At 42.7% G+C, this 27,727-nt stretch overlaps 1 protein-coding gene across 5 annotated transcripts in view; it reads left to right on the top strand.

Moving 5' to 3' along the window:
- The first annotated feature begins 841 nt into the window (after positions 1-841).
- Positions 842-27,727, top strand: part of NCOA7 (nuclear receptor coactivator 7) — a 158,692-nt gene continuing 131,806 nt past the window's right edge. For 2 of the 5 annotated variants that reach the window (XM_065911661.1, XM_065911657.1), the window contains exons 1-2: positions 842-1,325; positions 25,283-25,393. In XM_065911661.1, the coding sequence (XP_065767733.1) occupies positions 25,344-25,393 (50 nt within the window). In that variant the 5' untranslated portion in view covers positions 842-1,325; positions 25,283-25,343. Of the gene's footprint in view, positions 1,326-17,863; positions 17,884-25,282; positions 25,394-27,727 lie in introns of those variants that run through there. The other 3 variants (XM_065911658.1, XM_065911662.1, XM_065911659.1) reach the window with 3 other exon arrangements.

The following is a 27,727-nucleotide window of genomic DNA, read 5'->3' as shown; positions in this document are numbered from 1 at the left end:
TTCGCTTGTCTTCCAGGAGAGGCTGTTACAGCATAAGCAGCAACAAGAAGCCAGAGGAGGCCGCTATCTCTTGGGCCTGTGTGTCAGGCCTCTGACACACCAATGTTATCGCACCAGCTGCAGGCTCCATTAAGTCTTTTCCTTACGTAAGGGTCAACTTCAAGGCCAAATCCTCCCAGTCATCTTGCGGTGCTTGTCATGGGACCTTAGAAGGAACAGCTGCCCAGCGGGGATGGGAAGCTCACAGGCACCGGCCCGCAGCTGATGCCAAGCTTCCCAACCCAGGCTCCCCCGGGTCTGTGCCAAGAGTCAGCCTGGAGGGCTCAATTGCTCGGTCCCCACTGCTGCAATGATAGCAACGTGGCAGCACCCTGGATGCTGTGCAGAGGATGGGAGCGGAAGGGGGAGGACACGGGGGCCCCTATGCGAAACACAACGCCGGAAAGGACAGAGGATGAATTTATTGTGACCAGCGGTCCCCGAGCTACAAGGAACCTCAAGGCTTTGAAGCGCGGGGAGACCCGAACTCGAGCTCTGCTCTCAGAGCCGTATTCACTCTAAGAGTGGCGGCCAGCCTGGGCGAGGTAAGAAGACCTCCTTAGGTCCCGCAGCCGGCCGGCCGGCCGCGCGAAGCGCCTCGAGCTCGCTCCCGGGAGGCGTCACAAAGGGCCGCGGCCTGCGGAGGCCGCGCACGCAGGTCTCCGGGGCGGAGTCGCCGGGCCGGGGCTGGGGCTCCGCCGGGCCGGGGCTGGGGCTGCGCCGGGGCCGCCGAGGCTGCCAGCCGTCGCGGGTGCCCCCAGCCTCCCATCCCCGAGATCGCCGGGGCGGGGAGGATGCAGCAGCTGCAGCCCGAGCGGCCGAGCCGAACCGCCGAGCTCCCCGGCCCCCGCCGCGGCGGAGGGGCGCCGAGCGTGGCGCGGGCCGGGCGGAGCTAGAGGCGGGCGTCTGCACCGCGTCGCGCCACCCGCGGCTCCCCGCCTCCGGCCGGGCCCGGCAGCCTGTCGCGGCCGATGTCCTGACCCGCGGGCGTACCCGCAGGGTTGGCTAGGCGCCGGGCGAAGGGGAGAGGCCTGAGGAGTCCCGGCGGCGGCCGCCGCGTCCGTCCACTAGCACGGGACGCCGGTCCCGCGGGGCGCGCGCCTGGGCGCTCCTCCCTCCTGCCCCGGCTCCGCGTCACCGCGCGGTCCTCCCCCGACCCCTCCTCCCACCCACCCCGGAGGATGCGCTCCCCCGCGCCCAGCGGCAGAGGCCACCGCTCCCAGAAATGCGAGCTCCCGACGCCCTTCTCCGGGACCCGAGGAGCCGGCGCCCCCGCCCTGTAGTAGGTAGGTGGCTAGGCGGGGACCAGCCCTGGCCGCCACCCGCGGCTGATGCTGCCGCTGGGGAGGGGCGGGGGGCCGGGGCCGGGACCCGCGAAACTTGCCTCCCGCCGGAGCTCGGTGCGGCGCTCGGAGGTGTTCTAATGGCGCTGGGCGCAGCACCCCCCCTGTTAACCTGACAGCCTCCTCTTGAGCTCGGGAGGCCGAGCGGTGGCGAAGGAGAGCGTGACCCTTCCCCGTCCAGCCCCTGGGCCCGGAGGGGCCCGCGCTGCTTGCAGGGGCGGGGAGGATGGACTGGTGTGAGGATTATTGGGGGATGGAGAGTGAGGGCACCGCCGAATTTTCTGCAACTCAGGTGGATAAATGTCACCGTATTTTTTCGGCCTGATGGACAGATGCCTTCTTCCTGTTTTCTCCCAATGTGCAGCCACGCAAAGAGTTATTTAGCGGCAGGTACAAATCACTCTGGATTTTGGTGTATTTCGGAGCTAGCTGGTTGATACGTGAAAGTGACGTCTCAGATTCTTAAAGTCAGTCATTTAGGGCCAGTTGGAGAAGGCCCCTTTAGAAATCAGATATTCAGAAGCTAGATGAGGCTGGGGAATTCTCGTGCTGTCTACCTGGGAGCGAGCCTGCAGCTTTCGTGAAGGGATGTGTTTGGGAGCATGGCAAGTTTGATACAGGTGTAGGGAGTTTAGAATCTGCTGGAAGGATGCTCGGAGTCGGCCAGCAGAGGCAGCCTTGGGCTCAGCCTAGCTTCCAGCTAGATGTTAATACGGGTTGTACTTTTGAGAAACTGGCTATAAATTGTTTCTTCTCTCCCATGTGTAAAGTTCGTACATCAGAACGAACGACAACCTTTTGGCAAGATTATCTCTTCATAGGCTATCATTTTTAAATTTCGTATTAAGCAGTAAAGTTTAGAGTCTGGGAAAATGGATCATTGTACGCTCCAATTTTATTAACGTATTAAGGTTGAGAGCGCCAGGAGGACAGAGACTTCCCCTTGTTCAGTCTCCTAATCCCCTGGTCTGATGCATAATAGGTGCTCATGGGTTATTTGTTGAATGAGCTGTGTTTCAGGCTTCATCTAAAGACAGTTTAGGATTAAAACATCTTGTTTACTCCATGGTGGTTGAAGTTTAACTGTATTTTAAAAATTACTTCTTTGCATAAATAGTCAAAATCAGTTATCTCAGTATTTAAGTTGAATTTTGACATTTTTAGGACCACATGTTTTCCTTCTTTAATGTGTTGTTACATAAGATAATTCTCTCCAACTGCTAATATAAGTTAATTTCATTTTTAAGGTTGCATTTTTTTTCTAATGGATAATCAAACCTGTTTTAATTTAAAACACAGTTAAAAAGTGCAACTTGTTTAAAGGAAATTTCAGGTTACTCCAAGAGTAACAATGATTTGGTTAATAAGTGACATATTAACTTATTTTAGGGTTGAGTTGTTGTGGTTGACTTAATTATAATGTATTTATTACAGGTAAAGGTGAAAATAAAACATTTAGAAGAGTATGTGATTCCTAAATGATTCAAAAAACACGATATAGATACACATTTTCAACAATATGGGTTTCCCTCAGTATATAAACATATCAGTTTTCAAGTTTGACAACCAACGTGGTTGTGAAATCAAGGGTTTGGAAGGCTTGTTCCTTTCTCCTTTTTAATTTTATGTTATCTTGAAATAATCAAGGATAACTGCATTACATTTCACTTGCTTTATTTTTGCACTGTGGTATTTCCAGTTTTGTTTTTATTTTTCCATTATGTAAGTTTTATGAGTCAGTATTAACCTTTTTTCACTTTGTTTAACAAAATTATCTGGGAATGATCCAGTCACTTATTATCTTTCCTTTTTCTTACTTTCCTTTTTTATCATTTTAATACTCTTCACCATCCTTATTACATATTACCCCAAAGACTTATTTCCACAAAAGTGTGGTAAGCCCTAGTTTTTTACTATTGCTCCTCCAGCCTGCTTGGGCTCTTCCTAGATGGTGAGGAAATAACACTTTTATGTAAAAGGTGGCAAGATTGGGCAAATCAACAGTAGGAGGATGCTTCTGAAAAATACGTTATGATTTATTTGAACAGAGCAAAAATTCTCCCATGATGTAAAGATAGCTACATTTTATGCATGTTAATTGTGTAGTCAGAGATATTGAGCAGTTAATTTACATCATTCTTCTTTGCTCATTCTAAACTTCTTAAAAGAACCCTCCCCGGCAGTTACATTAAACTCACTTTGTTGCAGATAGCTTGATTGTGCTGGCACTCTTGGCCTTGGAATCAGTTCCTGTTGTCAGAATGAAAGAGGCATTTTTCTCTCGGAGACCTGCATCCCACAATATCTCTGCAATTGAATGACTCACTACCTGGGTCCTGACCTCTGAGCCACTTGCCACTGAGCCACTGAGCACCTTGCCTCCACATGCACGGCTGGAATTCAGTCCTAAAACCTGATTTACTCTATCTTATTTTTCTATATCTTTCCTAAGGTTTTATTACTAAAACCCCTATCCCTTCCTTGCTAAATGTCGCTTGCATGTGTGCGTCCTAAGTAGCTTCAGTTGTATCCAACTCTTTGCGATCCCATGGACTGTAGCCCTCCAGGCTCCTCTGTCCATGGGATTCTCCAGGCAAGAATACTGCAGTGGGTTGCTATGCCCTCCTTCAGGAGCTCTTCACAACCCAGAGATGGAACCCGCATCTCCTTTGCCACCTGCATTGGCAAACGGGTTTTTTATCAGTAGCGTCTGCTGGGAAGCCCACTAAATGTTCTTAGTGTCCTTTTTTTAAAAAAAAATCCCAATCCATAATTTTGTTATTATTTACATCCGGTAACATCCGCTCAATTCACCTGTGTTAGAACGAACATTGTTATAGTTGCAGAAAAAGTGGAGAAAAGAAATTTTATATAACCTTGAGTTTCAAATGTGGAGAACTAGTGGATGATGAATAATTGTTGTATGCTAATCTCCCTTTAATGGTGGTATAGAATGCCAGGGACTATGACTTGTCTGCTCATAAATTTGATCAGAAGCTTATAGGAGAGAAATGTTTATATAGAGAGTTGGCTAAACAAAGGCTATGATGTCCACCCATTCTCCTCCAGTTCTAGGTGTTAGGCCAGATCTTCAGAAACTGTGTACTTTGTCTACTTTGTTTTGCATTCTTTGCAGTCCTCCCCTCAAATTGTGCTCACAAGGAAGCGTTTTATTAATAAAGACAGTCACAAGAAACCTACTGTTAAGTTACTTAAGAGATGTGGTTATTAAGATCATAGTTCATTCTACAGGCCCTATTGAAGACTCATGCAAGAAATTTCATTCAACTCTAAATGCCAAAGAAAAGCTTTACCTCCCCTGAATAGTTATTGAGTGTCCTTTTTTCTTTTCATCATGCAGAACTAGAATTCGGTTAAGTTTCCCTTTCTGCTTTGCCACTAGGAACCGCAGAGTCAAATTTGCAACTTAATTTTAATAACCCTATAAAAACCTATGAGCTAATATTGATGATCCAACTCTCCCTTTGGTCTTGAGTTTCTGTTCTACCTTTTTTTCTTATTCTGATTTTTTTACCTAATAGAGTTTCCTGTTTTATTGAATTTATTATTTTAAGCTGACTCACAACATCTTTTGTAGAAGAAGTCAAAATATAAAACATAAAAGCAATGAATGGAAACATTTGCAGAATTGATCTTTGGACACAGTATGTTTTGATTAATAAGTTTAATAAGTACCATTAAATATGCTTTGAACAAGTATTGCAGGTTTTGTATATTTGAGCTTATATGGCCAAATGGGAAACAGTGTTCTTATTTAGTTTTGCAAAGCTAAGATCCATTTACTTTTTAACTATTAAATTTATGTCTGCTATTGGCTAATTTAAAATTGGTCAAACCATTCACTTTAAGTCAGTTATTTCTGGAGTACCTGCTTTATATGCTTTTATCAGGCTGAATAGGAGATTCATTCTATTTAATTTAAAAAAAGCTAATATAAGCGAAAGGGTTAGGCTATATTAGCTTAACACTCACCACAATGGACCTCACATATGATCTCTTTCACATCAGTAATTTATTTGATTCATCTTTGTTTTTTGTAAATCATAGAGATTCTTCTTTGAGCTCTTATCTTAAAATTGAGAAGATTGAGCTCCCTGAGTTAATCGATCAGACTTTCTTCATTCTGGTATTTTGACAACTACGTGTTAAGTTGGTTGAATGTAACCAGGGAAATAGTTGTTTATTTACATCTGTATGGTGTCCACTTCAGTTTCATACATTTATCACCCTGGTCAACAGAGAGATTGGCCCTTCTTAAGGGACAATCATGGGTGCAGTCCAGGAGCCTTTGAGGTAAAAATAATCTGACTTCAGAAGTGCAACTTGAAACACTGAGAGGGGGTTTGGAGAGAAAAATTTAAGTGTTTAAATAGAGACATCTCATTACGATAAACTCCATGTCTTTTTAAAAAACGTTTTATTTTTATAGTAGGCATTACCTTCGTGTGATTCAAAAGGTACAAATGGGTAAACAGTGGGAAGGATGCCCTCTCATCCTCTTTCTTGGTTACCCGCCTCTCCTGTCCACTGGCAAGCAGTGTTATCAGTTAATTGATAATGTTCCCGGAGACATTCTGTGCATACATTGATACAAGCAAACGTGAATATTCAGCCTGCTTGTTTTGTCTCCTAATCATTTCTCTGATTCCCTTCTTTCCATTCCCACTGCTCTTGTTTGGCTGCTGAGATGCTTTGGACTGTTGCCTGCACTTTACTTTCGCCTACATTTCAGCCAGTCTTCCTTTTACACATCCCTTTTCATTCTACTAAAGGATCCCAGTCTGCACAGAAGGGAGTCCAGCATGACTCAGCCTGGTCTTGTGACCCCCGAGGAATTCATCTCTTGTCCCCTGCCCCTCCCTGTCATGCATTTGGCACACAGTTTTTCTTTTTTTTTTTTCCCCACACAGTTTTTCTTAACTCACCTCCCCATCCCCAATCAGGGATGCTTAAAAAAAGATATCTGATGAAAACTCATGGTCCCATCAGACACTGACTACACTGCTTTGACTCTGTGTCCTTGTTTACAGACCCCAAGTTCAGAATCTCTATTTTGGTAACACAGAACTGTTTGTCACTTCCTGCACATGCATTGCATATGATTTTTCTTTTCCAGGCCATTTCCTCTGCGTGGAACACTTGTCCTACTATTTTCATTAGCAGGCCACATTCAGTTCTGGTGTTGTCTCTATGGACCATTCTTGGTTGAGATTCCAGAAACTCACAGAGCCTTCTATATGTAGTGTAGCAAGTAGGCGTCCATACTGAGAACAGGCATTTCTCATCAATAGCACAACTGCCTTTCTAGTAGAAAAATAATTTTGATTTTGGATAAAGTGCTCTGATGGGTCCAAAAAAAAAAAATTGAAGGTTGAAGCTTTATTTAACTAGTCATCTCTCCTCTACTGCTCATTGCCCAACGCTCAGTAAATGCATGTCCATATGATTTATTTTCTTTAGCATCCCTACCTTACTTTACTAATTCTCTTCTCAAACTTTGTGTTAACACTCATTTTTTAAAAACCTCCATATTTATTATGTCCCTGAGAAAGAGTGTGTGTGCATGTGTGTGTATGTACTGCCTCTGCCTCTGTAGCTGGTACATAAAGGAGTGAAACTCTCCAAGTGTGGGGTTACCCTTAAAAAATCGAAAGTGTTAACCATTAATCCTGATAGATGACATGAACCGTCTGGAGACAGTAGCTCATCCTAAGAAGTGACTTCTAAGTATGCAAATGTGGTATTTTTCTTTCCAAGCCAGGTAATCAGAGGGTGTCCTAGGTGCTCGATTTTATTGCAGAGTGCCTGGCATGAGGTAAATCGTTAACTGATTAACAGGGTTTAGCGGGTAAGAATTTAATAGCTTTGGTTCAGCACTGTTCGGGTAGAATCCTCTGACTAGTGGATGATTCTGATCACCAACCACGCTAGCCATGTAGAAAATAGGGAAAGTTTGTGAGACTGCTCCGTAGGTGTGAGATCCCTTGAAAGCTTTCATTTTCCTTCTGTAATTCTGATCTCACTAAGCAAACATCCTTGACGGCCCTGATGGTAAAGAATCTGCCTGCAATGCAGGGGACCCAAGTTCGAGCCCTCGGTCAGGAATGATGCCCTGGAGAAGAGAATGGCATCCAACCCCAGTATTCTTGCCTGGAGAATCCCATGCACAGAGAAGCCTGGCAGGCTACAGTCCATGGGGTTGCAAAGAGTCAGACACGACTGAGCAACCTACACACACGTAGAAGCAAACATCAGATTTACTGATTTGTGTTCCCAGACATGTTGATGTGAGAAATTGAGTGTCTCGAGTACCATTAATGACTGTGCCAGCCTTCAGATAAGTACAGCCCCTGCTGTGTGGTATGAAGCCCAGTTGCAGGCTGTTAGTCTGTTGGGAGAGCCTGCTCAGTCCTTATGGCCCCAGGTGTTTACAGCTGAGCCTTCAGCCCTCGGTCCTGGTGATTCCCCTGAGGTACTTGCCTATCTATAGGCTCCCACTGAAACAGCTAGTTAGCAACCCTCTGGTATATTCTAAAATAGTTTCAATTGAACTTGCTGTACCAAGCATTCTAGGAAGGAATCATTTGAGTCCATTTGGGCTGCTATAACGAAATTCCATAGACTGGGTGGCTTATAAGCAGCAGAAATTTCTTACTCACAGTTCTGGAGGCTGGAATTTGGAGATCAGGGTGCCAACATGATCAGGTTCTAGTGAGAGGCCTCTTTGAGTTGTAGACTCAGGGGCTTCTTATTTGTGTCCTCACATGATGGAAGGGGCTGGTCATCTCTCTGGGCTTGCTTTGTGAGCGTGCTAATCCCATGAGGGAGGAACCCTCATGACCTAATCACCTTCTCAATGCCCTGCCTCTCACCATCCCTAGAACATTAGGTTTTCAGTGTATGAATTTGGGGGTGGGGATGGGGACATAAACAATTTACATGGTGGGAATAGAAAGTTCACAAAACAGGAACTACAAATGGCCAAAACGTGAAAAAATATTCACCTTCACTGCATCAAAGAAATGCAGGTTATAATTAGATTGTTGAAGTCCATAACAATGATGAAGTTGGGTCATTTCCCTTTTCACAGGTGGTAAGAGGTAATATGGGGGTATTATGCCTTTGATGGAGAGCAGTTCAGCTCATAGACTCCGTTGGCTCCTGTGATTCTATTCTGTTGCTGTTTACTTGCTAAGTCGTGTCCGACTCTGCGACCCTATGGACCGTAGCCCACCAGGCTCCTATGTTCGTGGGATTTTGCAGGCAAGAATACTGGAATGGATTGCCATGATTCTGTTCTGAGTATATCCTTAAAAAAATCAGAGATGAAGCTTAGTTTCAGTGATAAGCACGTTGTCTCTGGGAGGCAGGTGGTATGGTAATGGGTTAAAAGTGAGGATGCTGGAGCCAGTTACCTGGCTTAAAGTTCTTTTTCACTTTTTATCAGGTAGGTGAACTTAGGCAAGTTAATTTCTCTTTGATTTTCTCATCTGTGAAATGAAGATAATAATAGTATCCACCTCTCACATTGTATTGAGAATTAGCTAATAAGTTAATATATATAAAGTACTTGAAATTCTGTCACAGGATAAGCAACTATATAAGTATTAGTTATTAGCAAGGTTGATATTGTAAAAATTGGAGTTTTTTTTTAAGAGATAGTATACCAAACTCTATATGCAAAAGACCCTAATTTGCTTAATAAATGCAGCTGCATAGCAGAAAAGACAGGAAAGTGACAAAATATTGAGACTTTTGTCCCCAGTAATGGTATATAGCAATTTCCATTTTCACATTTTTTTTTCATTTTCACATTTTATTTGTGAAATATTTCACATTTATTTATCATAAGTATTACAATGATAATTGTTACAAATAATTGAAATCAATATATCATAGGACTTATATTCTTGAGTTTTCTTTATAAAATGCATATTCATTTTGACATATTTTACTTTCTCTTCCTCTTTTCAAAGCTGCTAATATTTCACTTCCTCCACATGTTCACCTACACGCCATCTGCTTGATATTTTCTTGCATTTAGCTTGCTTGCTTGTTTTATGTATAGATCAGCCTCAAGGCTAGTTCTTCAAGAATAAGTAGACCAAGTGAAATGATTTATGAGATATTCATGGTGGTGGCTTTCTCATGGAAACTTAAGCCAGGGAATGCTGCTTAGGCAATGATGGCATTGTATCCTGGCATTATATCATCTGCACATTTTGGGCACCCAACCTTATCTCCCTAGCCCCACCTGCATACATTCAGCAAGTCAGTGGGATCAGAAGGCTTCTCAGTAACCCTTCTGACTGGCTGCTCTATCTGAATTTCCTCATACCTTTCTTCCTTGAAAGCCAGTATTCACTACCAGGTTGATACTTAATTCCATCAACACTTTCTAGGACATCTACTCTACCCCTAATTTCATTTTCTTTCGGCGCTTAATGATTTGTACTACAAATTAAATACAGATTTGCTTTAGAGCTTATAGCTCACCCCAGTGACTCAGCAGTAAAGAACCTGCTTGCAATGCAGGAGACCTAGGTTTGATTCTTGGGTTGGGAAGATCCCCTGGAGAAGGGAATTGCTTCCCGCTCCAGTATTCTTGCCTGGAGAATTCCATGGACAGAGGAGCCTGGTGGGCTACAGTCTATGGGGTCACAAAGAGTTGGACACGACTGAGCGGTTAATGCTTCCACATTTATCAGCTTACTGTAGTGCTAAGCTATAAAGCAATTTGAAACTTGAGGAACTTGTTTCCAAGAGGGACTTGGTGGGCTACTTTCCATGGGATCACAAAGAGTTGGACACGACTGAGTGGTTAATGCTTCCACATTTATCAGCTTACGGTAGCGCTAAGCTATAAAGCAAATTGAAAGTGCTAGAGGAACTTGGTGGGCTGCTTTCCGTGGGCTCCCAAAGAGTTGAACACCCTGAGCACCTAACACTTTCACTTTGCTTTATAGCTTAGCTCGACATTTCTGCGTAGAAAGTGGTACAGGATAGCATAAGTGGGTGAGAAACCTAGTCGCATGAGTCTGTTAGACTGAAATCGCTGAAGTCCGGTATGAGTGGCATAATACATGGTGATGCTACATTATCAGATTTCAAAACTCCCTTTTTGTTGAGAATTTTCCTTGATAATTAGGTGAGTTCTTAGTCCACGACTCAATAAAGTATACTTGAATTACCTCCTGGGTACAAATGTTAACTGTGTGAGCGTTCTGCTCTAATATTCAAAATAATATTTATCAATGCTCTCAATTGCATGTGCAGATTTCCTTTAAGGTATAAGGGAAAGTGGCAGAATAGACATGATGGGGAAGTCATATTTTTGATGCAGTATCCTTTTGGAACAGTTAGAGTGTGTAAGATTTAAGACAAGTGAATTGGTTTCCTAGGGCTGTTCTGACAAGTACCAAAAACTGGGTAGCCTAAAACAACAGGAATTCATTGTTTCACAATTCTGGAAGGTAGAAATCTAAAATGAGGGTGTTGGCAGGGCTCTGATCTCTCTGAAACCTGTAGAGGGACCCTTTCTTGCTTCTGGCTTCTGGTGATTTACTGGCTGCCTTTAGCGTTCCTTGGCTTATCGCTGCCTAAATCTGATCTCTGCTCTGTTTTCACGTGTTGGTATCACTGTGTGTCTTGATCTTCATATGGCTATCTTCTTATACAGACGCCAGTCATTAGAGGCCCACAGTACTCATAAGATCTCATCTCAACTGAACGTAACTGCAATGACCCTCTTTCCAAATAAAGTCATATCCTGGAGTACAGTGGATGCAGCGTCACTGTATTTGGGAGGATTGTGGAGTGTGCAGTGATGCAATTCGACCCCTAATGATAAATAATATCAAATTCCATGGACAGAAAAGCCTGGAGGGCTACAGTCTGTGGGGTCACAAAGAGTTGGACTTGACTAACACTCACTTTTGAACTTCCCTGGTAGCTCAGATAGTAAAGAATCTCCCTCCAGTGTGGGAGGGACCCTGGTTCAATCCCTGAGTTGGGAAGATCCCCTGGAGAAGAGAATGGATACCCACTCCAGTGTTCTTGCCTGGAAAATCCCATGGACAGAGGAGCCTGGCGGGCTACAGTCCATGGGGTTGCAAAGAGTTGGACATGACTGAGGGACTAACACACACAGATAGATGAATGTACCAAGATGTACATAAGTCTTGCTTGGTGTTAAGTGATGTCTTCTTATAGTTAAACTTGCATAGCCATGCACAATGGTCATGGGATAAATGAGAACTGGAACGAAGGGATGCTTTCTTGGCTGTTTTTGTTAATTGACTGCTTTTGTCTCTGGGCTTTGGTATTCCTGACCTTGGTAGAATTATGCATGTGGACAGTGATATGTACTATGTGGCATTGATCTTCTTGGTAAAAATCCACAAAGTAATTTGTGGATCAGGATACTTCTAAAGGTGTGTTGACTTTGTTTTTGTTGTGGTGGTACTACTGCATGTGAAAATGAAAGTGTTAGTCACTCAGTTGTGTCCTCCTCTTTGCAACCCCACGGACTATAGCCCGTCAGGCTCCTCTGTCCATGGGATTCTCCAGGCAATAATACTGGAATGGGTTGCCATTCCCTTCCCCAGGGCATCCTCCTGACCCAGGGACTGAACCCAGGGCTCCTGCATTGCAGGCAGATTGTTTACCATCTGAGCCACCAAGGAATCCCGATACTACTGCTTAACAACATCCAAAGCTTAGTGTCTCAGAACCACAAGCATTTATTTCACATTCATGAATCTGCAGATTGGCAACCATTGACTGGGTCCAGAAGGGCTGGGCTGGACTCCAAAGCTGGGGCAGGAGTTCAGGTCTGTTCCATAGGTCTTCATCCTGGGACCCGTGTGAAAGAAGGATAAGTAGCTACCTGGGATGTACTTTTCTGATAGAGAGCAGAAACTTGCAGGCCTCTTAGACCCTTGTGTTGGAATGGGTACACTGTCCTCAGTCTGTTGATTAAGACAAGCCACATAGCCAACTGGCTTAGAGCAGAATGACCTCTGTATGCTAGTGCAGAGTACCACTGAATGGCATAGCGGAAGCTGTGCGTGTGTGATTGTTACAAGGAAGGAGTACATAATTGAGGACAACAATCCAGTCTGGCCAAATGCCCTTTTCCTTTGGCCTTCTTCAAGAATTTTTATATCAAACAACTGAATAAACCTTTAAAGGAAAGCGTACTTAATTAGACTTGGTTTCTTAACCAGATCTCTTGGAAAATTAGTATTGACTACTATATGCATCATTTTTTTCTTGAGGAAGAGGTCACAGAACCTCCCAATGCTGGTCTAACTTTGGGTTGGGCAGATTTCCTGCTCTGAAGACACTTTTCATCCTGCCTTCTTCCTGAAGGCATGTTTGCATTTTTACCACATTTTGTACTGTGCTAACCAAAACAGTACAGGCTTCTCTCCATCTTTGTCCCATATATCTGAAAGGAGGGTGGAATTTCAGTCTTCTTGAGCATGCTCTGGTAGAGAACTTTTCCATTAAGGATACAGCTCTTTCTCGATTACAAATGGGACTGTCCATTGTGTTGCACTGTTGAACTACCACCATGAATGGTTGTTTTGGTCATGTCCCACTTTACACACCTCCCTAGGAACACTGGCCCATGTGACCCGGCCCTTTCCTTTGGCTTGCTACTTCTCTGTGTGAAACAAGTTTTATTTGGCACGACTTTTTATCATATCCCTTTTTTGCTGATTATTTTATTTATGTCAGTTTTATTTCCTTGTTAAAAATTGAAGTTTTCTTAGTGTATTGAGTCCTCTCTATGTGCGTAGGTTTCAGATGTATGGTCCAGTGGTAGGGATAAAACAGGCTCTTTATAAATGCTTCCTCACTGAAGAGATGGCTTGTCAGTATGTGACAAGGGACAGTTTTGGAGTAAGTGTAAATTGTTTATTGCCACTTGTATATTTATATTGTATGCTTACTTGTATGTAAATATACTGAAAGCATATTAAAAAGAGTGATAAATCAATTATTTTTCATTTGGCATTTTCACATTATGAGTGTATGCCAGTGTATTTTGCAGATGGCATTCTGTTGCCAATACCGTCCACATGAAAACAAAGAAGCATGTGGCTTTCCCTTAGTAGAATGGCAGTTTACCTGGTAAAGTGAGCATTATGTCTCTTGATTGTCTCAAAAGACACCCAGATTTAATTCTTGAAAACTAATGCTTACAGCTATAGGTTCTTTGTAAAGGCATTTCATTTATTACATCTTCCATCTGTCAAATTTTATTGGTTTTGTTTGCGTCAGTTAACCCTGTTTCAGATTCATGTAACAGACAGCTCCCACCTGATAATAGTAATAGTAATAATAATAAGAAGAAATAGACATAGTAACCACTGCCCATGCTTATTCCTGTCCTAAAATTCAAGGAGTTGGAGTATGATGCAAGACCAGGACCCCTGTGGTAGTGATGGCATTTGCTGTGAGCAAAGGCAGCTGATGCAGTGAATGATGTTGGTGCCTGCTCTTTGGAAGGCCTACTCTTTGGGGAATAGGCTTGAGTTCTATACTAGTAGATAGAGACTCCAGAAGACTCTTTCCTTTTGGGCCAGGGCTAGAAAGATACCTGCAAAAAAAAAAAAAAAGCAAATAGGCCAGAGATCCTAGGATTTTAGTAGTAGATCTGTCTAATAATATTAAAATGAATGCCAGAAGTAATTGAAGACATATTTTTCTTCCTGTGTCATTTTTTGTAAAAAATAATATTTATTTATTTACTTGGGTGTATCAGGTCTTAGTTGGACACACGGGATCCTTTGTTGCATGGACTCTCTAATCGTGGCACCCAAGCTGAGTTGACTCTCTATTTGGGGCACGCAGGCTGAGTTGCTCCACAGCATGTGGGATCCCAGTTCTCTGATCAGGGATGGAACCTGCATCCTCTACATTGCAAGGCAGATTCTTAACCACTGGACCACCAGAGAAGTCCCTCACCTATTTGTTTGCTGCTGCTGTTTGGAGCCTGCCACCTTTGGACTCCTCTTAGAGATGATCTGAAGTCATCTTCCAGTGCTGAAGCAATAATAGGGGGTGTCCCTAGAAATCACCTCGTGACATTGCAGGCACCAGCTATTTTTTCTCCTAACTTTTGTGGGCTTTGGACACTCATGTGCCTGGAGCAGACACCCAATAAATAGTGACTGGTGGTGAGAAAGAGGAAGCTTTCTGGTTGAGACATGAAATCAGAAGAGCAGACTCTGTTCTGTTTTCATTGTCTCCAATAACTTTTTACATGACTTTCTGTATATTTTCCCCATTTAATTTGTGTACAGATCTATATCTTTTTAAGTATTAATGAGAAAATGCATGCAATATATTAAAGACCTTTGGTAGAAGCTTTATAAAATCATAACTTTTAGTTCTAAAAAGAATCATCAGTCTTAGTCCCTAGGGGGAAAAAAAAGGTACTTTTGTAACTTAAAATCCATAAGGAAATTTTTTTAAAAGATCAAAATTCCGTTTTTAAATTCTGATGCTGTATGTTTACTAATTTCAGTGGAGAAATAGTTGGATTGGCAGGCAGTTACTTTTCATAACCACAGAAACAAAAAATATGCCAACTGCTAAGGGATATATTTCTGACATAGTCAGTTATATCATTACTTCAGTCCTTAATATTTAAGAGGTATTTCACTTAATGAAGTAAGGGAATGTGCATTCCAGTTAGCTTTTTAAAAGCAGTAAATGTTTATTAAATAGGTGAGCATGTTTAGTGGAGTGCATTTATTAATGAATAGCGATGACTAACTTGGATGTGGTTCAGAATCAATGTCCTGAAGGACGAATGACAAGAATGTTGGTGTTCACTCTCTTCTTCTTTTTAATGGTGGGTAGAACCAACTGCCAGGAAGAATCAGGCAACTGATGTGAAAATTCTGTGTAGTGTTACAGCCTCACATTAGAGATCCATTATGAATGGTTCTGAGTTTGGTGTCAGACAAAGCTGATCTTTCTGGCTCCAACTCTTATGGCTGTTTGACCTTGAATAAAAGTTTTAACCTTTCTGAATTTCAGATTCTTTATCTAAAAGGGATTGAGAAAATGAACTCTCATAGAGCCATAAAGATTAAACTGTGTGTATGATAGCATTGAACAAAAAAATCTGGTGCATATGGTTAATGTTCGGTAAATGTTTTGACTGTCGCTGCCTGCTCTCATCTCTACATTCTCCTGGGCTGCCTGGCTTGAGTTAATTCATGATCTAACATGTCTGTTTAGGGGAAAATTTGAATCTAACTCTGCAGGCGCTGATGAAGATAGGTGTAATTTTCATGAACACAGGAACATTTGGGCTTGTTGAAATCTCAGTGAAGGGAATTTTCTGTTCCATGGGGTGCTAGACTCGATAAACACCTCTTGGACATGTTTTATCTCTAGACCAACCATTTCACAGAAAAGGAAACTTGAAGTTAGAAAAATTGAGTAACTTGCTCAAGGTTCTATACCTTGGAAAGGCTGGAGTCTGGATTCCAGTGGGGTCTGTCCAGCTTCAAGGGTGCCTGCCTGCTGAGTCACTTTAGTCGTGTCTGACTCTTTGTGACCTTATGGACAGTAATCTGTCACACTCCTCTTTCATGAGATTTTCTGAGCAAGAATGCTAGAGTGGGTTGCCATGCCCTCCTGCAGGGGATCTTCCCGACCTACAGATCCAACCTGCATCCCTTAGCTCTCCTGCATCAACAAGGGTTCTTTACCACTCGCGCCACCTGGGAGGCCCCTTTAAAGGTGCTGTGCTGCCTTAATATGAGTCAGAGGGCTTAGTCAGGTAAAGCACAGAGAATCCTGAAAACAGAACTACTCAGATGTGTGAAGTTTGTAAAATCTCAGCTTTGAAGGAATTTTTGACATGAAAAATTTCTGTTAAAAATTTAAAAATATTAGTCTATCCATGTGTTGGCCTCTGCCATACGTCAGCATGAATCAACCATAGGTATACATATGCCCCCTCCCCCTATGAAATTATTTCTGATCTCATTTCACCTATAGCTAAACTTGTGGTGGTATAAGCATCTGAGCATTTGTTGTGTCTTCTAATAAACTTGTGCTTGAGAATTCATTATCATAAATTATTCACTTATGACTTACCTGTTATAAGTTACTTGTCTTTTGACATTATATTGATTTTTGAAACCTGGGAATTTAGATATTGAACTACCTGTGATCAGTTACTTTCCTTTAAGGCATTATGTCACCTTCACAAAATTGTGTTAAATGGGTTATATTATTTATCAGCTTCATCTCAGCATTATAAAAAGGTCATGTTATAAAATACTTATATACAATTGACCGTTGAAAACTGTGAGAGTTGGGGTGCTGACTCTCCGTGTAGTTAAAAAAAAATGTGTGTAAATTGCATGGGCCCTTTGTACATGCAGTTCTTTCGTATTTTCAGATCATGTGATACTATAGTATATTTACTGAAAAAATCTGAGTGTAGGTGGACTCAGGAAGTGCAAACCCCTGTTGTTCAAAGGTCAGCTGTATTTATCAGGTGAGGAGTGTTGGTGTTTGGTACAATTGAAATCTACCAGTCCACAGCCATCCCCCAGAGTGGTCCAGCTTGTGCCGTTATCTCTGGAGATTAGGAAGCTGCTCTCTCTGGAGGCCGCTGTTTGCATCAAGCCCTTATGTGGAGTCAAGACACCTCTCTCTCAGTACCCAGTACCTGGTTCTAGGTAGACCCTTGAGGGTCTGTTGGTACAAGCTTAAATCCTCTACCAAATAGGATCCTTGAAATATTAGACAATAACTGTCCTTTCCTCTAGGGCTTCCCAGGGGGCTCAGTGGTTAGGAACCCACCTGCCAATGCAGGAGATGCAGGAGACTCTGGTTCAATCTCTGGGTCGGGCAGATCCCCTGGAAGAGGAAATGGCAGCCTGCCCCAGTATTCTTGCCTGGGAAATTCCTTTCCTGACAACTCCTCTTTCACATCCTTTCCTCTCAACTCTTTCCATGCTAACCCTGACCAGCTCCTTTGACTAACATTCTTAAAATTTGGTGGCTCAGATGGTCAAGAATCTGCCTGTAATGAGGGAGACCTGGATTCAGTCCCTAGGTTGGGAAAATCCCTTGGTGAAGAGCATGGCAACCCACTCCAGTATTCTTGCCTAGAGAATCCCCATGGACAGAGGAGCCTGGCAGGCTACAGTTCATGGGGTCACAAAGAGTCGAACACGACTGAGCGACTAAGCTCACAGCACAGCTTAAAGTTTAGTTTTGGGTTATTTAATCATTCTGATTGTTCCAGTTTTCCTTCTATTTCTCCTGTGTGAGGAGATCCAGAGCTAAATGCAATAGTCATGATATATTATAACCCTCAAAGACGGTGGGACAGACCATCATAGTCTTTTATTCTGGGTTGACTGCATTAGTTTTTTATTTTTTGGTCTAGGTGGGTGCGGGGAGGTGTTGTGAAGCAGTGGAATCACACCACTGGGTATGTGAATCTTACTGTCACCCCAAACATGATATATGCCTGTCCTATTCATTTGTACTAATGCTAGGTTCTACCTCTCCCAGATGTAGAGCCCTCAGTTGATCTACAGACAGCTGACATCTGTCTGAATTGAAATGCTGTTATCCAAGATGTTATTTATCTATTCAAAAGTCTATCAAGTGCATATTTTCATTCGAGTCATTGGTAAATTTATTAATGAGGACAAGACTTAAGAAAGAACACTGCATTAAGCTGTTAACATCCTCCCTCTAGGTTGAAGTGGGAGGTCTGCTCCCAGCTCCAGATAGGGACCAGGCAGTTGGTGAGCACATGCCTCTTGGTATAGTGACTCAGTGCTTTCTGTAATCAATCCAATCATGGGGGCAGTCATTCATGTCTAGGCCACATTCTCAATCTTATGCATAAGCAAATCAAGAGAAACTTACCAAGTGCCTTATAAGTACAGTTACACTATGTTTGCCTCATTTCCTTGTTGCACTAGAATAGTAACTCTGTACAAGAGGGAAATTAAGTCAGTACAGTTTGACTAGACCCCATTCGTGAACTTCCTTCTCTCTACCAGACCACCGGGCCTCCTTGAGTACCACGCATTCCCTGCCAGTGGCTTGTACATCCTCATTCTGCCTACTGAGGCCAAGCTCTTCTGCATTCAGCATCAAACTCTTGCTCCTCCCTCGCAGTCCGGCTCTGGCCCCAGACTCCCCTTCCCTTCCTGGCGGAGTAGTTGCGCTTCCCCTCGGTGCTCTGTGGTTCCTTGTACCACCAGTATCAGACTGCTTGCCGCTTGCCTTACCACCTGATGGGTGTCAGTTGCCTGTTTCACCTGAGCATCCTGGCCTGTGAATGCAGTCTTCCTCTATGTATCTCCAGTGGGGTACTTGGTCCCTGGGAGATGCTTCAAATAGGGATCTGCTTGTTTATTGTTGTTCCGTTGAATGGTTGATTTTCTGTGAACATCGTGGATCCCAGGGTTCACTCCCTCCTCTTCTAAGTCCTTCCCAAGCTGCATGTAAGTATCACGTCTAAAGTTTCGCTGGGGATTCGTATGATGTTCTCCAGTGTGTAATTTGCATACTTCCTTTTCTAACTTTTGTTGAAAATTAAAATGTATTTGCATCTTGTCAGGCTTTTGGCCTTTCCCACATATTCAGCGATTCCTGACCCTGCCAGTGATGCGTTAGAAATCTTATTTGCACATTCTCTTCCTAGAGGGAACTTACACAAAGTGACTGTCAAGCCCAGAGGTGGATCTTTAATCTTTAGAGTATCAAGGAGATTTGATGAAATCTCTGTACTCATTTTGGGTAAGAGAGCACTGATACCCACACTTGCTTAATTCTTTTCAGATCTAATTTCAGTTCCCTTGACAAAAAATAATGGAATAGGAGTTGATGAGGTCTCCATTTCGCCATCCATTGACTTTGTCCCATTCAAGTGGTAGACCTCTAGCTTGTCCTTGATCATCACCTTGATTCTAGTTTAACTTTGTAGTTCTTTGTTGCTATTAAGTTCTGTTTTGTTTCTGTGACACACCTTTGCTTATTGGGAACGTCATCTCCTAGATGTTTCCCTTACATGTTTGCAGCCTGCTTTTGTTCTATTTCTATGTCTTTCTTCCCAGATTTCTTGTTAGAGTATTCAAGTTTCTGACCTTTGTTTGACACCTATATTTCTGAATACCCTTTGTGTTTAGATGACAGTAGAGCTTTGAGAAGGACTGAATTCTTGTCATATTTCAACATAAGTGTAAGTATTTTCTAGGAGGAAATGTTTGCATAGAAAAGTACATTTTCGCCTGTGCCTTATGTGGCCAAGCCTTACAGCGTGTTGTTGTCATTACATCATTTGTATAATAGGAAACATGTTTTGGGAAAACAGCTGATGGACATTATGTGTGCTCTGGTGTTTTCCTAGTCCCCACTGGTCATACCCGAATGAGCAAGGAGCTGCAGTGTGTTCGGTGCGGAGCCAAAAAGCCACCCTGGGCTGTGTGGGTCCACACTGGTTCAATGGAGTTAGGGTGTCTGATAGCTCTGTCCTTAAGTTCCTTCTAAGTGGCGTCACGGGGAGCATCAGACATTTGTTGGTGATACAGAAAATACTTTGTCTTTAACACAGCTCTTACAGGGTTAAGGGTTTTGTATATGTCATTTTTAAAAAAATAATGAACTAAATTTAAATTGACTGTACTGATTTAAGATCACAAAAAGAAATATTTAGGTAGAAGATACATCTTGTACTCTCTCATAGCATTCTTCTTGGTCTGTAATGCACCCTGAAAGCAGGAGACTCTTGTAATTCAGTGTTTGGATGAGTCTAGGGTTTATTGATGTGAGGAGAAAGTCAACATTAAATGGAAGAAGGGCTTTTAAGAAGCCCATTATAACCACTTATAATGGAGAATGTAGTTCCCATTAAAGATTGATTTAAGGGGCTCTGGTTCTTCAGTGAAGCATGAAGGCTGCCGGGTGGTGCTCTGTGCAAATCATTTTTATAGCATCCTTTGCCGATCTCTTCCTGGTTAATCTGTTGGTGTGTCCGTACCTGAAAGGGCTGCATCCATCTGGTTTAAGAAATAGATCAGTTCCCAGAAATTTAAAAGAAACCAAAGATTTGGATATTTTTTTTTTATCTGTTGAATAGAAAATGGAAAAAGAACTCCTCTAGTTCTAAACAGACACAGCAGCACCAGATGTCAGTTCTTGGATCATTTAATCTTTTTTTTTTCCTTGTGTTTATTTTTCTCAATATTTTTCCGCTAGAACCAAATATTAGTTTCTGGCTCAGCTTGCAATATAAAAATTTTCCAATTAGGTGGTTATGGCTTCATTTTTATTCATGAGGGGAAATCTAATAAATAGAGATCATCACATATGATGGCATGCAGAAGCAAGACTTTAAAATAAACTACCTGGCCTAGGGCAGGGCAGAGAGCCAGAGTTCTAATTCTTTCTGGAGTTCCAGAGGGGCTGGCTTGAACCTACAGTCCCCATTTCCAAATAATAATTTTATATATATATATATTTTTTTTTGCCAAACCAAGCAGGGATTGAACCCATGCCCCCTGCAGTGGAGGCACAGAATCTTAACCACTGGACCACCAGGGAAGTCCCCAAATAACCGTTACTTTGGGAGGAATCCTTGGATTGATGTCTGTCTACCATGTCATTCATCTTATCCCCAGGATTGGATTAATTCCTTGCTTAGCTTGCATGTGGTTTTTCTGCCTAGTTCTGTGTTAGGTATTTAGGGACGTATAAGCAGAGTGTGAAGCATGATGGTTTTTGACTTGAGGGAACCTTGGTCGTTTGGGTCTGCGGAGGCTAAGTGAAGTGGCGTTGTCGCGCCGTGTGGGGTCAAGTGCCTCACGGTAAGTGATAAGTGACACGTGAGATGCACTTATAAGGCAGAGAGAGAAGGGCGCACAGTGGCCAGGGAAGCACAACTGGATCTTGTGCTGGATCCGGTCAGGGGAAGAAGAAGTGTAGCAAGATTACCTCAAGCTTGGAGAACAGTAAGGATGAAGGTAGAGAGCTGGCGAGGAGCCCCGTGGGTTCAGGCCACATGTGAAATGGAGGTAATGAGACTTGGGACACTTGGCTACTGTCGTTTTCATCTTTTGCTCCCCGGATTTTCGAATGAGGACTGTCCTCGTTGGTGAAGGCGTGGCTTCCACCCCCACCCTCCACTTTGCTGTTCGGTTGCTCAGTCGTGTCCAACTCTTTGCGACCCCATGGACTGCAGCACGCCAGGCTTCCCTGTCCATCACCATCTCCCAGAGTTTGCTCAAGCTCATGTCCATCGAGTTGGTGATGCCATCCAACCTTCTTATCCTCTGTCGCCCTCTTTTCCTCCTGTCATCAATCTTTCCCAGCTTCAGGGTCTTTTCCACTGAGGCCGTCCTGTTGGAGGGCTCACTGACCCGCTGCCCCTCCACTGTGTTGGGTACGTTTGTCTTAACCTGAAGAGTATACCCTGAGGCATTAGATGCTGCTGATTCCAGACCATTTTCCCTAACTCATCTCCAAATGCTTTCTGGCCTCACAGGTTATCAAAAGGCATGGAAAGGTACACCAAACTGGATCTAAATCTCTGCTCCACCAAGGCTGGGAGGGTTGAACGAGGGAAATTAGCATCTCTCAGCTTCAGTTTACTGGAAGTAAGGATGCCTAACTCATAATGTGGTGTAGGGATGAAAAGAGAGAACATGTGGGAAACGTTGAAATGATGACTTGTGGAAAGGAAAGGTGGTTTTCTTTCCTTGCCCTGGCCACTCTGTCCTTCCATGTCCAGACTTCATGCTTGGCCGTTCTCTGTTCCTGAAATCCTTTCTCTTTTCCCTCTTTACCTGTTGAAATCCTCACCATCCTGAAAGGTTTACTTCGTTACCTCCAGGTTGAACTTTGTGTCTTCTGGATTCTTGGTGTTATTTTGGACAGCTCTAAGTTACTAACTCTCCATTTTAGTTATGGGTACACATCTTATTTTTTCCTACTGGTTGGTCAATCTGTTGAGGGCAGCCCCACGTCAGGGCTTCAGAGATAAACTAGTGAGAGTTGAGCCCGTGTCCTTCACTGTTTCCGTACAGGGCCTTGTGCATAGTTGTTGTATGTGCAGGGTGTTATCATCATATTGTTTTTCTTTTCCTCAAGTACAACCATATGCTGTTAATTTCTCAATCTTTTTCTCTAGCCCTCTCTGCACTCTTGTGCTTTATGAAATCAAACATCTGGTGAATGTCTCCAGCTGACAGTCCCGTGGGTCGTCAGAGGCAGTGTGCCCAAAACTGATCTTTCATCTGTTTCTGCTTCTGCACCCTGCCAAGTGCCTGCCCTTTTCCTGTAGATCGTATCTTATCTGTGGTATCCCAGTCTATCCAGCCCCTGAGGCAGAAACTTGGAAGGCATCCATCATCCCTTCCCATCCCATGTTGTCTTTGTGGAGTGCGTCACCAGATTTGGACTCACTTGCCTCCTTAATATGTCTTGAACTCATGCCTTCTCTTTCTGTGTAAATACTGTTGGCCTGAGTGTGGGCCCTCTCTCAACTAGTTAGACTGTGATATCTTCTTTAAAAAAATCATGTATTATTATCATCTTTAAAATTTATTTATGGCTGTGCTGGGTCTTCATTGCTGTGTGTGGGCTTTCTCTAGTTGCAGCAAGCAGGGGCTACTCTTCATGGCTGTGTTCAGGCTTCTCATTGCCGTGGCTGCTCTTCTTGCAAAGCATAGGTTCTAGGGTGCTCGGGCTTAAGTAGTCGTGATGCATGGACTTAGTTGCCCTGTAGCAAGTGGAATCTTCCAGGACTAGGGATCAAACCTGTGTCCCCTGCATTGGCAGGCAGATTCTTAACCACTGGACCGCTAGGGAAGTCCGCTGTGATAGGGCAAGAGTCTGTTCGCCCTCTTGTCAGTCTTCTGAAGTCCATCCTCTGCACCTGGTGGGTGTTACACGCCCTCCCTCCCTGCGGGGAGGTCTGTCGGGAGGGCGGCCGTGGGGTCGGCCTGAGCCCTTGGTGTCATGGTGCTGGAAGGTGCCGGGGAGCGGAGGCAGCGCCTAGTGGGCGGCGAGGACACAGTTCCAGCTCTTCACATGACCTGAAAGGTCCTCACGACCGAATCCTGTCCATGTCTTCATCCTCAGCTTCCACCGCTCTCCTGCTTCACGTTTGATCCTGGAGCAGCAGAGAGAGACCGTGTCTACATGTCGCTTTTGTTCAGCCGGACCTGCTTCCCATGCCCTGTAACTAGGAACCCGCGCTCATCCTTCAGATCTTGGTGTGTGGGGGGCTGCAGGAGGGTGGGCCCTGTGGAAGCCTCAGTCTTCTTCCTTTGGGGTCTGTTTCTTCTCCACAGCTGTTTGTATCCCACAGAGCTGAAATCCCGAGTGTCTCCCTTGCAAGACAGTGAACACCATTAGGGCGAGTCTCATGTCTTGTGGGGCTTCCCTGATGTCTCAGACGGGAAAGAATCTGCCTGCAGTGCAGGAGACCTGGGTTTGATCCCGGGTCAGGAAGATCCCCTGGAGAAGGGAGTGGCAACCCACTCCAGTATTCTTGCCTGGAGAATCCCATGGACAGAGGACCTGGCAGGCTACAGTCCATGGGATCACAGAGAGTCAGACACGACTGTGTGACTGACTTTCCTTTCCTATCCATGTCTTATTTATCTTTGGTCTCTGATACTTATCACAGTGGGACTTCCCTGGTAGCTCAGACAATAAAGAGTCTGCCTACAATGCAGGAGACCCGGGTTCCATCCCTAGGTTGAGAAGATTCCCCTGGAGAAGGAAATGGCAACCCACTCCAGTATTCTTGTCTGAAGAATCCCATGGATGGAGGAACCTGGTGGGCTATAGTCCTTGGAGTCACAAAGAGTTGGACACAACTGAGCGAGTTTCACTCATTCATTTCACTCATTTATCACAGTATCTTCCCTGTAATAGGGATTGTGAATTACATTGTTTATGGAGTTGAAATAAATTAGTAAATAATTTTGATTGATGAATTTTTTTTTTTTTTTTTTTTACTTTGAGACTCATTCAGGGTGAAAAGGCAAGATTTTAGGAAAGGCGAATGCTATGCAGAAAATTTAGATTAGTGCTCCAGGCAGTAAGTAGACTTTGGGGATTTTTGAGCAGGGGCATGGCATGATGAGAATGGTATTTAAAGAAGACTGATCTGGAGACCACCTCTTATTATAGGTTTAAACCAGGTTACTCCTGGGAAGCAGAGGTGAGAGCTGCATGGGTGAGATAGTGAGGAAGAGGCAAGCAGATAAAACCTTTCTGAGGGATAGCTTCCCAAGGCTCTGTGCTTTCATTTCCACATTTGCTTGAGTGAGATGTATTGATACTTGCTGACATGTTTCCAAAATAAGATAGAATGCTGATGTTATTTTTATTTTTAAAGGAAGAACATTCTTGTAAAACACCCAAGTGATCCATTTTTTTCATCATTGTGGATGAGACATAGTCATCATTAATGGCTTGAAAATAGTGATTATGAATTCAAAGATTTTTTTAAAAAATTAGCTTCTGCATAGCCAGCCTAAAATCTTCCAAAGTCAGCAGTTTTTACTTTAGCACACTTTGAAATAATTGTTAATTATGAGGAAAATACTTCAATTTATTTTTCCAGCTACTTTTCATTTTGTTAAAATGTTTTAACACCTCCATTCTAATTATAGTTTCCTGCCCCCCCACTTCCTCCAGGGGCACTTGTATTTCATATATGACTCATGTGACTCTACTCACTGGTTAAAGTTTAGCTTCTATTTGTTGGGGCCATGTAGCTCTATTTTGCTTCTTTCTTCACATTGGCCATTATGAACTTCTTAATTTACAGTCACTCTATTTTTTGTGTTTTTTTTTACCAGGGTTATGACTCATTGATTAAAAAGGAATTTTCCAAATATTTTGCACTTTTGATCGCATGTTATGGATACCAAGGAAGAGAAGAAGGAACGGAAACAAAGTTATTTTGCTCGGTAAGCATTTGTTTGGCAAATTTATACCAGTATTGAAAAATGTTTGAGGGGACTTTGTCCTTAAGTATTAAGGACATTTGGCTTTTTTTTCTTTTTTTTTTTGATTTGTGACTATTTCTAAAGAGGGCACGTAACCAGGAGCAATTAGATGGACTTTGTTTCATCTTTTTCTTATTTTTACTAGAGAAATAACATTTGGTTCTTCTATTTTTATCTTTGACAGTTCTCTCAGGCCAGTGCTGCTCAGAGTCTAGCTGTCTGTATGCATCACACTGCAGACTGCTCAGAATCCTGTGTTTAGCAAACTGCATTGCATTTTAAATTCTAAGTACTTATTTCCTACTGCTCTTTAGCTTCATTAGTTGAGCTATGACTAAAAACCTTGTGGGGTGTCTATTACTAAAAAGTATTTTTGTAGGTAAATGGAATGGATGAAATTATACCACTGTAGTCCTTGTCATTTTTAAAGCTTGAACTCATCCAACATATACACATGTGTTGGTATCTGAATGGAAACAATCTACCGTATGATTGGTTATTATTGATAGATTTAAACATCTATATGGCAGCCAGTCACTATTCATAATAACATGAAAGGTACACTAAAACATTTATAAACCATTTTGATGGTTGGACTGTTTTCAAGCTCAGAGTGAGAACTTGGGTTTAAAATGATGATTATAATCTCCTAAACCGAAATATTTCTTAAGAACCAATTCAGCCTCACCGCATCCCCAACTCCTAGCATGCTTGTTGAAGATGCATCTCCTGTTTTCCAAATAAACGTCTTGGGAACTGAAAACCAAACTTTTTGTTGATATGTTTATGTCTGGATAGATTGTTAATGGGAGAATGAGGGGAATGAGCATTTAAGGATCTACTCTGTGCCAAGTACTTTACTTATTATTTTATTTAGCTTCACAATAGACTTATGAAATAGGTTTTACTCCCATTTATTAATGAGGTAACTCAGAAAGTAAGTATTTTGTCCATTTCATGTAGTGTAAGTGTCAGTATTCAAATATAGGTTTATATCCAGGGGACATGTTTCACTTAGTAATACTAAACTATGAATAAGAATTTTCGGAAAGCAAGAATTAAACTACCAATTTTAGTGAATTGTTTTCCACTGTTAGGACCCTAGAGAGTAGCAAGGTTGTTTAGGGAAGAAAGAAATCAGCCATCTAATGGGTGAACCATAGAAAGGCAGGACACTTAGAATAAACACAACAATATAGTGATTTTTTAAATGTTTGAGATAATTTTAGATTCACATGTAGCTCTAAAAAATAATAGAATGATGTCTTCCACCCTTCATCCAGTTTCCCACCTTAAGTGACTATTGTATAATAACTGTCACAACTAGGAAATTGACATTGATACAGTCTTCTAACCTTATTCAGATTTCACAAGGGTTTACAAGCATTCATTTGTGTATGGGTGAGCATGCATGTGTTTAGTCCTGTTCAGTTTTATTACATGTAAATTTGTGCGGCCACCATCACAATCAAGATACAGATCAGTTCCTTCAAAAAGGTTTCGTGTGCTACCCTTTGGAAGCCGATTCACCTTCTTCCTTCTGCCCATCCCTCCTGACAACCACTGCTGTTCTCCACCTCTATAATTTGTCATTTCAAAAATATTATATGAGTGGAATCATACAGTCGCTAACCTTCTGAGATTGTTTTATTTAAACTCAGTTCAATCCCCTTGATATCTTAGTCCATTTGGACTGCTGTAACAACAATACCACATACTGAATGGCTTATAAACAACAAAAATTGTTTCTCACAATTCTGGAGGCTGGAAGTCCAGGACCAGGGAGCCATCATGTCTGTCTTCTCACTGTGATTTCCATGTGGTAAAAGAGGCAAGGAGCTTTCTCGGGCTTCTTATATAAGGGCAGCAATTCATGAGAGTTCTGCCCTCATAACCTAGTCACATCCAAAAGACCTCTGTCTCCTAATAAATACCATCACACTGGGCACTAGGTTTTAACATATGAATTTTGGGGATACACAAACATTCAGATCACAGCACTTGAGATCTGCCCAAGATGTTGCTTGTATTATGTAATATTTTTTCCTTTTTATTGCTGAGTAGTATTCCATGATGTATTGCAGTTTTTTAACCATTCACCCATTGAAGGACATTTGGGTTGTTTCTAGTTTGGAACTATTACAAATAAAGCTAGGATCATTTGTGTAAAAAAACCTCTTTTTGTGAGTATCAGTTTTAATTTATTTGAAATGAACGCTCAGTGGAGTGACTGAGTCAAATGATAAGTGCATTTAATTTTATAAGAAATTACCATACTCTTTTTTCAGAGTGGCT

This window comes from Muntiacus reevesi, chromosome 19, assembly GCF_963930625.1.
Source record: "Muntiacus reevesi chromosome 19, mMunRee1.1, whole genome shotgun sequence".
NCBI classification, from domain to species: Eukaryota; Metazoa; Chordata; class Mammalia; order Artiodactyla; family Cervidae; genus Muntiacus; species Muntiacus reevesi.
Note: the sequence above shows the minus strand (reverse complement) of the source record. Positions and strands in the feature narration are given on the sequence as shown.